This window comes from Larus michahellis, chromosome 24, assembly GCF_964199755.1.
Source record: "Larus michahellis chromosome 24, bLarMic1.1, whole genome shotgun sequence".
Taxonomy (NCBI): domain Eukaryota; kingdom Metazoa; phylum Chordata; class Aves; order Charadriiformes; family Laridae; genus Larus; species Larus michahellis.
This window is the reverse complement of record NC_133919.1, coordinates 2,745,722-2,761,949: the sequence shown is the minus strand read 5'-3', so window position 1 is coordinate 2,761,949 and position 16,228 is coordinate 2,745,722. Positions and strand designations below refer to the sequence as shown.

The 16,228-nt window shown below is 46.5% G+C and overlaps 1 protein-coding gene across 16 annotated transcripts in view; it reads left to right on the top strand.

The window, feature by feature from the left end:
* Positions 1-16,228, top strand: part of POGZ (pogo transposable element derived with ZNF domain) — a 36,723-nt gene that overhangs the window by 2,700 nt on the left and 17,795 nt on the right. For 8 of the 16 annotated variants that reach the window (XM_074566540.1, XM_074566537.1, XM_074566533.1 and 5 more), the window contains one exon: positions 7,155-7,279. In XM_074566540.1, the coding sequence (XP_074422641.1) occupies positions 7,156-7,279 (124 nt within the window). In that variant the 5' untranslated portion in view covers position 7,155. Of the gene's footprint in view, positions 1-67; positions 6,797-7,154; positions 7,280-12,534; positions 12,664-16,228 lie in introns of those variants that run through there. The other 8 variants (XM_074566528.1, XM_074566525.1, XM_074566531.1 and 5 more) reach the window with 6 other exon arrangements.

Sequence of the window (16,228 nt, the reverse complement as noted above, 5' to 3'; positions counted from 1 at the left end):
GAACTGTTGAACTCTGGCATTCGGCTTGCGCAGCGCCTTTCACCTCCCCAGTTCTTTCGGAGGTGTTGCTCGTGATGAATAGCCATGTAAACAGTAATGAAAACATCGTCCAACGTGTCTTTTCATCACTTAGATTATATCAGTTTTAGGCTCTGCCAGTTAGTCATTAAAAGCCACTGAGGAGCGTTATCTTTTTTAGGAAAGGGATTGCAGCATGTCTTGACAGCAGAAACCTTTATCGTAGGATTCATTTGCATTTAATGTAACCTCGTAGGGTTTCTAGGTTCTTAAAAAGTTGGGATACGTTCCCTGCTGTTAAGTACACATCATCGAAAGTAAGTGAGAAAATAAGTAATGAGAAAGCAATTCTGTTGAGGCTGGGTGTTCGTCTGGGGAAGATGTAATGGAGAGAAGAAGTGGTCATTCCACAGGAGAACTTGGACAAGAGAAGTTGATTTATGCATTAATTTCTGTCCTAAAGCGTGCATTGTATCATCTCCTCGAGTTTATTTGTAGGTCTCTTAAAGACAGACCCTTGATCTTATGTTTGAGATTTTCTTTTCTGCACTGTCAGGAGGGGAGGAAGTTGTTTTATAGCAAGCGGTGAAGAAAATTTAAGGGTCAATTAATTATTAATATGTATTTTTGGAAAGGATTGGGGTATTGTATTAACTGTGCTGCAGTTAAATCTACAATGGCAAACCTAGGCAAGCATAAAAGCTGACAAACCTTTGGCAAGAAGGATGAAGAAAGTTTGTATGCTTGGTGCTAAAACCGTGATCTGGGATGTAGTTTGTGCACAACCGGTGCAGTCCGTTGTGGGGTGGAACAGCCACGTCCCTTGTTTCGGTGAGTCGGTGGATGCCGTTTGCCCGTAACCCGATGGCCAGCCCCTGACCCTCCTCTCTGGGAGCTGTGGCAGATCCATCGCAGGGACTCGCTCTTTGTTCTGGGCCGCTTTGTGCCAGCTCTGTCCTGCCAGGGGGTGGCATCCGTGAAGGAGGTGGCAGCGAGAAGGTACAGGAGCCACCTTTGTGCTAAAATGTGTTAGTCGTAGGCTTTTGGAAGGTGCGAGGCCCGTCCTTAAAGTTCATAAACTATTTCCTCAGCTTTCATTCCGTCCTTCATCACTAATAGTCACCAGTGAGCATGGGTTCCCCGGGGGAGTCAGTTGGGACTTTATTCTTTAAAAAAGAAAAAACACTCCTAGCACGTTAAAACTATGCACTTGTCTGGGTTTGAGATAAAAAAAAACCCCGCTTTCTTTTCAGTGATTTTGACTTTTCAGTTAAGTCTCCTCTAACTAACCGCACTCTGAAATTTGCGCGGTGTTTTCCAGGCCGTGCCCGTTCCCAGCGTGATAAGGGCTGGTGTTTGTGGCTCGTGCCGGGGGATGCTATTGGAGAGGCTCCTGCTTGTGCTTCTTCCCACAGCAGCCAAGGTCAGGGCGCTGTGCCGGGTGCCCCCGGCGGGGTCCCACCTGCGGGAGGTGACCCAGGGCTGCCCAGCGGGGTGTCCCTCCCGGCCGCAGCGCGCGTAGTGTGAAGCCGAGGGATCGGAGGCGTCGGACTCTTCCCTCAGTGGCCAAGGAAGACGCTGCCTGTTTGTCTGCCTTTGATCCCGAGCCGTGCGTTCCCAAATTCAGATCCCGTCCCGGTGCCTGCTGGTGATGGGATTGTTATTCGGCGAGCTTGAGAGTGGTTTTGTATATATTTGTGTGTATTTCAGTATTTTCTTATTAATATTATCTTTTCTTCTTATTGTTAATACTTCATTATAGCTGGTTTAAGTGGGTTTTTTTTCAGCCCGTAAGCACCTCTCCCTTATTCTCTCTCTTCTCCCCCTCTGGGAAGGGCGAGGGGCTCATAGACAGCATCCGTTGTGGCCAGCCCAGCCTGAACCTGGACCGCACTAATACTTGGACTGGTTCTCGCTGCGTATTCGCTTGGGTTTTTCCGTTGTAAATTCACGCGGAGATGCATATTGTCTTTTGAAAGTGTGAATAAAACTTTAAATCAGGATTCGCGAAGGCTTGGGGGTTACCTTTTGGGGTTAGGGTATCCGTTATTTAAAATGACTTAACTTGCGACCCGGTTTGTGATGGGCAGCGTGTAAACGTCGTTGCACCTGGAGTTCGCCCCTCTCCAGAGAAAGGGGAACAGGCAGCTCTGGGGAGCGAGAGGTGGGAGCAGAGGTTCCTGGCTCCTCCGCTGCTCTCATAACTTCCCGCATTTGATCCGAGGGAGGCTGATGGATTCCTCCTCCCGCGTTTCCAGCAGTAAAGTATGTGGCTGTATTCGTACCTCCGTAGGTAACATCACCTTGGAGGGAGGTTGTCGTGAAATTATGGGTAACGGTCTCTGTTCCTTGGGGATAATAGGCTCTGTCCCTCCTCTCTGTTCTGTCTTTAAACAAAATTCAGCTTTTGGCTTTACCAAGTCACCTGTGTCATGGAGTGCGTATTTATTTCTGACCTGCTCGGGTGCCCTTAGGACTGATTGTGTTGCAGATGATTTCACCCAGTAGGCAGAAATTGGGCCACCAGCGGTGCCCTGACAAGTACTGATTTATTTATACTTTTTTTTTTTTTAATTAAAAGCCTTAGAAAGTGAAGCTTCTATAGCAAGAGTGGCGCATCCCATGATGTGGATTTTGAAGAACACTGTGAACGAGTCATTAATTTGAAGTCCTTTTTAAAAAGAAGCGTGTGTGTATATACAGCATATGTATGTCATAACTTGTTTGCTTTGTGTCAAATAATATCAAGCTGTGAATGAAACTGTAAATATATAACCACACATCTTTTCGAGATCACTTCGATGGGACCCAGCTGCCTTTTCCTGCAGCTGCCGTGTAAAACCTGCCATCCACAGGTGCGGTGGGTAATAGGAAACACTCGGGACCTGCTTCTCTCCGCTTGCATCACTGAGTCGGTGAAATTACTGAGTGAAAACTTGCGTTGCGGTAGCCGAGTCCTTTGTTTGCCCCCTCGTGTAGCTGGAGAAACTGGGCGAGGTGTTTATTTTGTTTATTGGGATGCTGTTGAAGACTGAAAGTGCCGGGGATCTTTTAAAGCAGAGCCCAATGTCTTGTCCCTTCTACCCGCTCGGTCATTTTCCCTTGAGAAAATACCGACGGTCTGTAGGGATTATAGCTGATCCCTTTCTAACTCTCGGAAAGTGGCCCGTTGATAAATAAATGCAGTTGGATCTTAGATTCCAAATTTGGTTGAAGTTGCAAGAGAGACTTATTTTTCCTCTTGCAGCGAGGCATGGGAGGAAAGGGCAGGATTTCTCCTGTGCTCGTGGCAGGATAATCTGTCTCGTTGTATGCAAATAAAACATCTTTATTGTTGGATTTCCCCTGGCAACGGTGAGCGCGTTGATCAGAGGATGTAATCAGGTGGCCGGCCTTTTAATGCAAGAGCTTAATGGCTGTTGGCTTTTTCCCCCCCTGTATGGCAACAATGAGTATGAGCCACGGCAGCTGACAAAAAAGAAAGGGTCTGCTGTGGCTCGCAGTTGTGCCCCTTCTTTCTGCAAGGCTAATCTATATCGGCTCTGCCCCTGGAGGTCTTCTCCCATTTTCCAGCTAAAGGGGAGAGAAAATACCTTCCCGGCTGAAAGGCTTTATTTCTTTGCAGCGCGTCTAGAACACTTTGTAATTATTATTGTGGGGGTTTTTTTTGTCAATTTTTTTGGCATCCATATTTTGCAACCCAGCATCTGCCAACTGTGTGCTGGAAAGCTAAATGTAGAGTATTTATCATTGGGATTAATCATTTTATTGAGCAAAGGCTTCTTACATACAAAAATATTCAAGATCAAAGCTTTGAAAAACAAAGCTGTTACATTATAGAAGAGAGGAGACATTTTCTTAGTTCAGTTGATATGAACAGATGAAATACTATGCGCATAATGTAAGTTAGTGTCAAAAGAAGCTTGTAACTACAGTCTCTTTAGCATTTTGTCTTTGCATCTTTTGAATAATTACGAGGTGTTGAATAATATATTTTTTTACAGTGTGTGCAAAGACTTCCTCTGGAGTTCTAACCTTCCTGGGCAGACGTATGCGCATGCTTTAATTAATAGAGCAGGTTATTTATCCCGACTATTTATAGCCTGCCCATCACTACAGCGTTAGGGCCCTGTTCCTTGTCTGGCGGGAGTAATGTGATTCCAGACAAATAGTGACTGTTGTCAGCGGCGCCGGTTTCGCCGGCGAAGAGAAGCTTTGTCCTAGAAGCTTCACCGAGGATTTTTTTTCTAGATGTTTCTGTGAAGGAGGAATATTGAAAATCATAAATATGTAGTTATTGATCAGTTGCAGTGGTTATCCGCTCAGGATCTTAGTGTATTTCCCCTATGCAATTGTGCTTGGGTTTGCGAAGAGCTTGTAATTATAAAAAAGTTGATGTTAACAGGCAGAGAAAATAATATTTAAGGCTCTTTGATTCTTGCTTCCCCTGCTAAGCAGATCTCTAGCATGAACCTGTACTTCAGAGCTTCATTTCTTGGAATCTATTTTCTTACCATTTGTCATTCAGCAATTATTTTTGTTGTCTCTCCATTTTTTTCTTTTTTTTTTTTTTTTTTTTTAACAGAACAGGAGGAAGTTTGGGTTTCTGTTCAATGATGTGAACAAGGGCTGGGCACCGAGTTTGATTTCTAAGCCACTCACTGCTAGTAGAATCTCTGGCAAGTCGCTTAATTTCCCTGAACTCTGTTTCCCACCTTTGAGATAAGGTTAATAAAATTTTTTACACGCTGCAGGTTTTATGTAAATGAAGAAGCTGGTAACGTCTTTGAAGCGTGCAGGTAACGGGTGCTGGGGAGAACGTGAGCTTTTTCATGCTTAATGTAATACACTTGGTTAATTGTATATTAGGATTATTACAATACTGTTTGGGTTTTTTTAATTTTTTTAAATATACTAATGTAATTTTATTTGACAAGCGAGAGACTTGATTTATTCATTTTTTTTAATCAGTTGGCTATTTTTTCTCCTTGATTACGAGGAATTTTACTAAGACTAGTTTGGGGTGTGTGTTTCTGTGAGAAGTTCAGTGGGCGCATTTAAACGACTACGGCTTTATACAACGTTTACGAGCGGGAATTGGGATGTGTTAAGTTGGGGTAATTCAGTTTATGTGCTGTGTTTATTAGTAATGGTTTGTGTATTGAGCGAGATGGAGAGCCAGCCTTTCCAGCGGTTGATGGTAGAGGGACAGAATCGATTCTTCTTTGCTGTCACCCAGGTGGGAAACCAGCGTCCTGGTTTCAGCTGGGATGGAGTTAACATTCTTCCCAGTCGCTGCTGTGTTTTGGATTTAGCATGAGAATAGTATTGATAACAGATATTGTTTTAGTTGTTGCTAAGTAATGTTTGTGTTCAGTCAAGGACTTTTTCAGCTCCCTGTAGAAGCAGAGAGGGAGCGTGGACAGGACGAGCTGCCGCAGGAATATTCTGTACGACAGGCACTTGCCCGGTATAGAAATGGGGCTGGCTGGGGACAGGGATCCGCGATCACTGCTTGGGCCGGGCAGCTGATCTCCGGGTGGTGAGCGATTGCATGCACCGCTCTATTTTGTATATTCTTTTACCATTATTATTACTTTCTTTTTCCGTTACTGTTCTATTAAACTGTCTTTATCTCAACCCGTGAGGTTTTTAACTTGGAGCACGTACAGATATATACATCATTGTTGTATGATGTATGGGTTGTTCAGTCTGGAGAAAAGAAGGCTCCGAGGAGACCTTACAGTGGCCTACCAGGATCTGAAGGGGGGCTACAAGAAAGCTGGGGAGGGACTTTTTAGGATGTCGGGTCATGGTAGGACTAGAGGGAATGGGTTAACACTAGAGCTGGGTCGATTCTGGACGTTAGGAAGAAGTTCTTCACCGTGAGGGTGGTGAGACACTGGCCCAGGTTGCCCAGAGAGGTGGTGGAAGCCCCATCCCTGGAAGTTTTTAAGGCCAGGCTGGACGGGGCTCTGAGCAACCTGATCTAGCGGGAGGTGTCCCTGCCCACGGCAGTGGGGTTGGAGCCAGATGTTCTTTAAGGTCCCTTCCAACCCTGACAATCTGATGATTCTGTGATCATCAAGGTCCAGATTAGATGCGGTCCCAGGAGAAAATACTTGACTTTCACCGTGTTCTGCGTGCAGTGGTGCTCAGAACAGCAAACAAAGTGGGGGGGGTTGTAAATAGTGGAGCAGAAAGTAACGCTGCCGATTAGAATAAGTGGTACACCCCCAGCGTATCTAACTGCCTTTGTTTCTGCTTCCCCGTGTCTCGCAGAGATGTAGCCAAAGTAGAAGTTTTAGAGATTGGTGGCAAGAACGAGACTTACTCATGAGGGGAGACAAAACGGGCTGGAATTGTCTGGTGTGGCCTTTCTCTAAATAAATACGGTAATGGTTAAGCGCAGTAACGAGCAGTGCAGAAAAGGTAAATGGGGTGCTTTACTCCGGAGATCAAGAGAATGTTCATTTGAGTTGACGGACACTAACTATGGATCTAATTGCAGAAAACCCCGTCGCTTTTTTTCTTTGAAGGAGTTCATACGTGTCGGTCGGATTCCCTGCCAGGGGAAGCTCGGGAGCCGTGCTGGGGCTGAAGGAGGGCTCGGCCGAGGATGCTCGCACGTCTGGGCACGCAGTTTTCACTCATTTAAACTTGGACATTCAATCTCTGTCATGTGCGTTGGCAGTAATCCTAGAATATTCAAAACCACGAACTGAACAAACCCCATGGTTCTTCCTTCTTTCAGTCACAGTTATTCATTTATTTAAAGGTACTGGAGTTTTGGTGTGGTGACTCCTCAGGTCAAAGCCCTTAGGTTGGCTTTCTTGTGTAGGAGGGGCAGAACCGCTGCAATTTTAAGTCAAAATCAGGGATTTTCAGCACCAGCTTCACAGATTTATCTGAAAAGAAAACACAGCCTATTCGAGTAGGATGTGAAGTCAGCTCTATAACCAGAGAAATAAGTAAGAACCTGAAAATATGCAACTGAATTTTTTTTTCCTTTGGAATACTGGGAAATAAAAACATTGCTCATACTTCTAGCATTAGAGTTTTTCTTGTAATGAGACTTTTGCTGCCTGACAAAACACAGTTTTCCAATGAAAGTTTCTCTTCTTTCCCCTTTGCAGGATGGCGGACACGGACCTTTTTATGGAATGTGAGGAGGAGGAGCTGGAGCCATGGCAGAAAATCAGTGATGTGATTGAAGATTCCGTTGTTGAGGATTATAATTCAGTTGATAAAACTGCTACAGGTAATGAACTATTTCAGTCTAGAATTATTCCTGTTATCGGTGTTAACATTTAAAGGGGAATGGCAGGGACTGGTTACGTCCTATCCAGTAAGTTCTCTTACGTGACAGCTAAACAGCCTGTGAGTGAGTAAGGTAGGAAATTTCAGTTTCTGTAGCTGTGAGCGGAGCTTTTGAGTGCTGGGCAGAGCCGAGGTGCTGCGTGGGGCCAGGTGTCCCCCGAGTACGTGGGTCAGGAGGCAGGAAACGGCTTTTATGCCTGTGTGAGAGAAGTGAGATTTTTGCAGGTGTTGGAAAGGGTGGGCTCTTTGAAAAACGAGAAGGAAACTCTGGCTGAGTTGCTCGTGTTCTACAGCCAAAGTACTGGTCTCTTAAAAGTAGAGAATTGAACGTTTATGTAGAAGATGATGCGTTTTCTTTTACAGAGCGCTTTAGTAGGTATCAGCATGTGGTGGTGACTAACTTTTGATCCTTCTGGCAGTTTTGAAATGAGTGAGGAAATCAGGTATTCGATTGGTGAATTGTATTTCCCGTGACTTAATATATGTAGTCAAACTGGTGAGATTAAAACTAAGTTACTACTTGTTTCACCCAAGATTTGATACAGTAAGTTTCAGTTGGGTTTTCTTTGTGGTGTGTTTTTTTGTTTTATTTTTTTTTGCCTGTTCTATGATGATGGCAAGGTGTGTAACTCTGTTCAGAGTTTGCATCGAGTGTGCAGGTCAGAGTATGTTGTTGTCCACCAGTTGTCTCAAATTATGAGAAATTTGGACTCATAAAAAGCAATAATTGCCAGATTGGGAGGCCTGGTGTTTTTCAGATGCTATATTATTCACTTTGTAAAGATACAAGGATGGAACTTTCTGATTGTTGATCTCTTGGTATCGACGCAGTCAGTTGGGCCATTGTGCATGTACCGATCCTGTACAAATTAAACTTTGATGATTCGGGAGTAAATGAAAGATGACTACAGGAAGAAAACCTTTTATTCACTGCGCCTTTGGTTCTTGCCAAATGCTTGAGTCTGGTGCGTGGAAAAAAGAATTCTTCCCTGGTTATGCGTGTGGGTGAAGCAGACTGACACGTTTAGTAAGTTAGGCTTTTTGTTCAGCCATTTCCATCACTTTTTCTTAGTCAAGATGAAGCATAGACCAGCTTAATGTCTGGGATAGGGATGGGTCTGCGTCTCGTCGTGAGCCGGGGATAACTAACGGTGGTGACTGAACGTGTCTCGCTGCGATGCTGCGCTCCGATGCCGGTGTGAGGTGCTGTGGCAGCGTTCCCGGCGGTCGGGGCTGCCAGCTCCTTGGCAGTAGCTGTTCCCCAGGACGCGTGGTTCACGGTCAGGGTGTTTGGGGGGGTACTCGGCACTCGGGGCTCTGGAAGGTGGGCTGGTGTCTGGGGTGAGTGGATGAGGCCCTCTCCACTCAGGGACTCGCGGCTTTGCTATGAAAGGGTTGTTGTACTTCATTTCAGAGATAGCTTAAGCAGTCTCGCTGCGTAACTGAAATATAAAGTGGGTTTAGGATTCTTCGGGCTTAAGGAGCTGTAACAATAAGTTTGTCAAACTCACCTAAAAGTCATCGTATCATTTGTAGTAAAACTTAATCAGACACGCAAGTAATGAGGAAGATTCCATACATTATTTGAAACTGGTGTCTTTGTTGGGCAAAGTGTCTTGAACTCCGGATGTATTAGATATCGCTACATAATACACTTGTGATGAATATTTCATAGCTTTACTAATAAAAGTAATTTGAGACAGATGTTGTAAATCAATTGCAAGAAATTAATAAAGGCTTGGTGATATCACTGTGCTATAATTAGATTAACAGTAAAAAATAAAAAAAGAGCGTGGCTACTAAAAAAATAATCTGCTAAAAGCAATATATTTAAAATATTTGTATACTCTTCTGATAAGTTCCAGTATGCCCCCGTAAGTTCTGCTGTCCAAGTGATTCCCAGATCCCATTAAAACTGGTGGATTTGTACAGGAACCTAATTTGGAGAGGCCTTTGTCACATGTTAAATTCGAAAGTATTGCGCAGATCACAGCAGTCTGAGAAACTTTCTTCTTTGTTCCTTTATTTATTCTTTGTTTGTTTGTTTCCAAAGAGCGAGCCATGGTAAGCTCTGGAAACTAACCCAGAGCTCCAGCACAGGACTTGAAAATGTTAGTTAGCTCTGTCAGCCTTGTGGAAACAAAAACGTTCAACATCAAAGCGTCCAACATCGCAGTTAGGGCCGTATGTTTGAGGGTGAGCGTGGCGGTGGGGGTTATATTTGTGTTTTTCTCATCCACTGGAATGGAAACAACCTCCGCATGGGGTGAGGAACGTGCCCTTGGTGATGCTGTGTGCCTGCTCCCCCTCGCGTGGCCTTTCTCCTCCGTCGATGGTAGGCTTCTAAATGCTCTGGGATGGATGCATTAGGTGAAAAAATACAGAAACGGGCTTGGTTGTGGGTATCTCCGGAGCGCTTGAGTGTTTCTGGTGGAGTAGGTTCTCCTCTGGATGGCCCGGGTGCAGCGGAGGATGGCTCGGCCCCTTCACTTCAGGACCAAGGCAAACAACACTTTTCAGCCTACAGCATGGCCTTTTCTTCCCATGGCATTGTATTCCTCGAGTCCCTGCCGGCTCCTATGACATGACTTTGACTTGCAGGGGAATCCTTTTCGGCTTGATGCCAGCGAGGATTTTGAGTGGCGAAGTGCCACGGGGACATCTGTCACCTCTTCGGTCCCTGCAGTCTCTGCTGTCCCAGTAACTGGGGGTCACATCCCAGTTTAGGTTGCGACTATGTGGAACGCTCACGAAATGAGCCGTGTCTGGAGTCATCCCAGCTTTCAGCAATCTGTTTTTTACGCTCATGGCTGTCGTCTTGCATTTTGTTTTACATTAATTAAAAAGACTTACAAGCCAGGGCTGAAAAAGACCCATTAAATCTCTCCATTCTCCCAGTGTAAGGTTTTGTTGGATTTTGGTGGAGTGTTTTTGTGTGTGTTTTTTTTGTTGTTTTTTTTTTTTTTTTTTTCTCCAGGATGTAATTGACTTATGAGCCAGCCTGGAGACCTAAAATTCATCCTTTTCTTAAATAACAGCATCCATGTTGGTAATATCTAACTTTCAAGCTCATCCGTTAACGAACACGAGCTGGAGTTTCTCATGAGGTGTGTCGTACTCCTTCACGCCGCTGCGCACAAACCACCAGCTCTCCTTTCGATGAAGAGAGGAGAAGCGCCTCCCGGACTGGGTAGAAATGACCCCGTCTCCAAAAATCAAGAAACAGGATTTCCGAATGAAAGCTGGAAATATCTTTTAGCTTATCTTTTTCCATCTTTCTGCTGGATCCAGATTTTCCCCTGCAGATTAGTTTTTAAATGCCTCAAATTACTGGGGCATAAAAGGAAAAAATACTGAAAGCTAAATATATTTGAAGTGACGCTCGGCCTAATTTTTTTTTTTTTTACCTTAACTGCCTTTGATTGCTTTTAGCTCTACCTGTATCCCAGTCAAACCAGTTCTTTCTTATATTACAGATAGGTGCATAGCTGGCTGGTATAATGTATATGTCTGTCCGTTGCCACAGAGCCCTTGTATCCGAAAAAGCCCTGGTGGTGTTGACAAGAAAATGAGATGGGTGCCATCAGCCCGACAGCTCGATTCCTTTTTCATAATTCCACCATCAGATAACAACGTAACTTACATCCCTATAATTCTTTTCACCACAAGAATCGCAAAGTGCTTTTTTGTCCTGAAACTGTAGAAGAAAATACTGCACTTGCATGTAATAGGCAGCAAGCACGTGACGCTCTACGGTTAAGTTGGGTCAGGACGGGAGGTGAGAAAACTTAGTCCAGTTTAAATGACTGCCTGCGTCGGTACGAGGGGACTCACTCTGCGTACTGCCCTGTGATCCCTCTCTCCCCTAAACCCTCTGTAACACTTAGTTGAATTTTTCTCTCTTAAGCTTGTTGACAAAAATGATGCGTGTGTGTTTCTGTCAAGCTCAGCTGGCCTGTCACCTGGGGAGGGCTGTTACGGCAGGGGCTTTTCTCCGCTGCCTGTGCGTCCCGTGGCTTGAAGGATGTCTCTCGGAGCAGAGCTCGACCTGCTGTGCTTTCTGGAAATGGATTTGGAAAGCACAGGAGCCACCTGAAGTTGCTTCTCCTAAGAATGATGGAAGGCTCCTCAGATACCTACAAGTGTCTGTCCCCAGGCCCTGGTAATTCCTTATTTCTCAGGGACTGCCCTGGGGAGCTGACTCCACTTGATGCCCGAATCATCTGCCATGAAATCATTAACGGTGTGTCCCTGCGTGGCTCCATTCATTGGAGAACAAAGTCGTCAGGGAATTGTGTCATCCCTGGTTCATTAGTCTACCCGTTGTAAACCTGAGAGGACCTTTATTGATGCCCAAGTGTTGAATTCAGAGCCTGTGTGTATGGTAACCTCTAAATCGCCACGTGCTGACACCAGCTCTAAACCATTTATCACTGGTTTTGTTGTGGATGGTGTCAGCAGTCGAGCTTTGCCCTGATGGCCTCCTTAGCAATGGCGTGGTGTGCTCTACCTTTGAGGGCCTCATCTCTACGCTTCGGTTGTTCACGGTGCAGCGTAACGCGTTGGTGGGCTCAGCCCTAGCGTTCTTCTCTAGGAAGGTCACGCTGTTGTGAAGTGCAGATCGTCCGTATGGGGTTTCTGGAGTGTCAGATTAAAGGGCTTTGTCAGTCCAACCTCCCCCATGAACACACAGGGCACATGCGTCAAGAGTGGCTTCTCCTTTAGAGGGGAGCGTCTCTGCTGTGCTTGGTTGGGAGAGGCGATAAAGAAACTCCTCTTCTACATGTCTACACTCTGCCTTCCTGGTAGCATACTGGAGGTCGAGGAGGAGTTGAAGAAGTGTAGGAAGAGGCCTAGGATTCACAAGGATCGCTGGACTAAATGGGCCGTTCGGGAGGCTTGCTTCATCAACTGATGTGTAGGTCTAAATCCTTCTTCTCCAACAAGCAAATTAAGCCATTTCCAGTGAGCTGCTTGGAAAATCGTACACTTAAGAGGCAGGAAGAGAATAGAGAAGAACACAGTTTGTTCTTTCCCAGCAGCTGACTTCTGCCCTGGTCTCCTCATTCTCCCTAGATGAAGTAGTGAATCTATGCACATCTGTCTTGAGCTGTGAGTTTAAAGTGCTCCGGGACCTGTGGAAACCTTACAAACCTCCTTGGAAACAACCTAAGAGAAGTACCGCACGCTCTTGGACATGCTGCTGCAGAAGGCTTGTCATTCTCGCTTATGAAAGTCTACCAAAGCCTGGAAAAAAAAAAAAAAAAAAATTTGGCATACAACTATGTCCATCCTGACCACACTGAAAAGAACCTGCAGTTTCTGGTAAGGAATTAAGAGTATTTCGATATGCTTCTGCTCTTGTTTTGCCTACTAACGATAGCATTTCAGGAGACAGCACCATGGCAGGGACCTGCCAAGTCCACACTGAGAGCAAAGAGTCAAAATCATTGGACTGATTCGACCAGAAGATCTTTGTCAACTGGTCTCTGCTTTAAAATGGACCTAAACCCAAAGTCGTCTTTTGTTTGTTAGGCTAGTGCAAGTCTTCCCAGGTTATTTGTAGAGGCCAAAGGAGTGCCAGGAGTTGGAAACCTGACTGTCACGCTCCGTTTGAGGCCGCGTGGTGGCCTCTGGACTAACCACGAGGTCATCGCAGCTTCAGTCTTCAGGATCCTCATGGAAGTTCCAGGGGCGATGTAAGACCCCTCATTTGCAGTCACAGACTTCCAGCGTTTGTCGAGGTCTCCACTCCTTGAAAGAACTGGGGATTGTGTGCCCCTCGTTAGCCAAGCGAGATCCTTGAGATGCTGAGGAGGAGAAAATGATCGGCTGGTGCTCTGGATTTGGGCCTTCATCAGATACTAGGTGGGACGTAAATGATGAGAACGTGATAGAACTATCCAAACATTTCTTTTTTTTCTTTTTCCTCAACTTCTCTGTCTCTTCTTTGATAATCGCCGCTTTTCTTTTTTTTTTTTTTTTTTTTTTAATATTGTGAAGGGATTACCTCTCTGAATTTTTTTTTTATTAAAGATTGCAAATCCAGGCTGCTTGTCTCGAGCTTTCATTCACTCCTTCCATCTTTCTCGTGTCCCTCTTCCGAGAGCTCGCTTTATAAAACAGCGAAGCCTGGAAGCACGGCTGCTCTTTCTTTTGGGACTGGAGGCAGCGTGCACAGGGTGCAGACGCTGGTGGGTTTGTCCTCGTTGGTTTTGATCCTAAAGAAGAAATTGTCACGAAGGCTGGCAGCCTATCTCGGACCATCCAGGCATCTCCATCCTCTGCCTCGGGGTGAGGTTACGTTTGCTGACTGATGCTTTTGGATTGACGCTTTCCACGCTCTGGAAGTGGGAACTGGTATCTCTTTTCCAGCAGCCCCCCCTGCTGTCTCAGGCGCTTGAAAAAGTGAGGCGAGATGCAGTTGTGTGCCTTGGATCGGAACTTTCCGAGGTGCCTTCCATCACCCGGCTGTTTCTGCCTCGTATCATCTGCTTGGAAACCCTCGGATCGTGCAGCCTGGGGGCTGGCAGCCAGGCAGCAGCCAGGCTGGTGGTGTAAGGCATCTTCCATTGAAAGAAGCCGCTTTGGCTGTGGGTCAGAACATTTTGGCACGCAGCGGGTCTTTTCCTGGATTTACACAGTTGCAAAGGAAACATTTGCTGTTCGGGTACAGCAGCCCTTTCCTCCAACATTGGCAGTTTCAGCACTGTTGGACCACTTTGTGGCCCTGAGACAACCTGGGCTTTCTGTCAGCCTCGTGTCATACCGTGGTGTAGAACTGCGGTGGGAAGATTCCTGGGGGGCTTCCAGTATCGCGCCTCCCTCTGCCGATTTGGAAGCCCTTTGCCCTCGAGACATGGATTATAGTAGTAGTTGTGGGATTGAGGAACTTACTTTTTTGCTTTTCGCTTCCCTGAACTGCATGTGGCTTCACCATCTCGTGAAGTTGTGACTGCTAACAGTCCGTGAGCACTGCTAGAGTTACCCGGTGCTTTCCATCACCTGCAGATGAAAAAGGTATCCTGTTGCTTTGTGAGCTGCTGACTGCACGGGGCAAGCTTTCTACGACGGTCTGCCTCAGTGATTTTGTTGCGGTAGGCTGCAAGAAGTTGTTAAAGAAAAACAAACTTTGCTTCTTCTGGTGCCTTTTTTTCCTTCTAATGTTTTTCCCTGCACAGTTGCTCAAGGGCCTTCCACGATCTACAACCACCCCCCAGGAAAACCCACATTAATCAGCTTCTGGTCATCCCAGTTTGCCCCGGCCCAGCAGACACTACCAGCGGTTGGCTGTGTCCTTCGGACCGGATCCCGTTTCTCCCACATGTGCTCTCTGTTCTGCAAGCTCTCACTTGCCAACCAGAGCAGGGCTGCCAACATTCGCACAGAATGAGGAAATTCAAACCCAGGAATGTTGCCCAGTTGCTTCTGGGGGCTAATGTCGCACCAAAACAAAGATCAGGAGAGTCTCCCGACTGCTGCCAATGTTTGCTGGCACCCGAGACGGGGAAGGCATCAGAAGGAACAGAAGAAATGATGAGAGAGGAGGCTGTGAACAAACGTTCTGGTGAAAGATGGGATGAAATGGTCTACAACCACCAAGGCACTGGTTCAGAGAACACGGAACAAACCTTCATTACGGACAAACACTAACGATGCTCACCTTTGTCACCGTGCCCCTTCAGTGGCTGGTCTGCTGGAGGATGGACACAGTTCTCTGCTCCCACGCACGGCCTTAGCTCCAGCTGTGGATCAAGCCAAGAACTAACCGTAAAGGTTGGCTGCTGCAGCTTCCATACACCCTCGGACAACACCAACTTCATGTCGCGGCCAGATGTCGTGTTTCCCACCGAAATCACTGCACAGAGCGTGGGTGAGGGTCAGGGAGCAAATCAAACTGTGCAAGGAACGAGGTGATGTCTGTCCATGCCTGGCTCCTGCTCTGTAACTGATGGACGAGGACAGACCCTCGTGGCGCAGTTATGAGGCAGCTGTGTCGATAAGCAGCAAGTCTGCGGTAGACGTATACGGTGAAAATCCATCTGTGAAATCCCTCTGGGCGTGATGGTTGGTAATGCCGGTCTTGGAGCTCCTGACAGGTCCTAGGCACAATTGCAAGGAATCGAGCTAGTGCTGCCTAGCGTAAAGCGCGAGTTGCTGTCAAACAAGCAAATACTAAATAAAGTCTGTTAGTATAAAACCCCATGAAGATGTTTTAAGCTGAGTGGTTTTACTTCCGAGCGAAGCCGGCTGGGAGCACCCTCGCAGGCAGCGGCTCTCAACTGACACATGGTGTCCTGCTAAGCTGCAGGAACCTGGTTGTGTGCAAGTATCATAGAATCATCGAATTGTCAGGGTTGGAAGGGACCTTAAAGACCATCTGGTTCCAACCCCACTGCCGTGAGCAGGGACACCTCCCGCTAGATCAGGTTGCTCAGAGCCCCGTCCAGCCTGGCCTTAAAAACTTCCAGGGATGGGGCTTCCACCACCTCTCTGGGCAACCTGGGCCAGTGTCTCACCACCCTCACGGTGAAGAACTTCTTCCTAACGTCCAGTCTGAATCGACCCAGCTCTAGTGTTAACCCATTCCCTCTAGTCCTACCATGACCCGACATCCTAAAAAGTCCCTCCCCAGCTTTCTTGTAGCCCCCCTTCAGATCCTGGTAGGCCACTGTAAGGTCTCCTCGGAGCCACCTTTTCTCCAGCCTGAACAACCCCAACTCTGTCCCCGTAGGAGAGGTGCTCCAGCCCTCTGATCATCCTCGTGGCCCTTCTCTGGACGCATTCCAGCACGTCCATATCTCTCTTGTAGTAGGGGCTCCAGAATTGGAGGCGAGACTCCAGGTGGGGTCTCACGAGAGTGGAGTAGAGGGTGAGAATCACCTCCCTC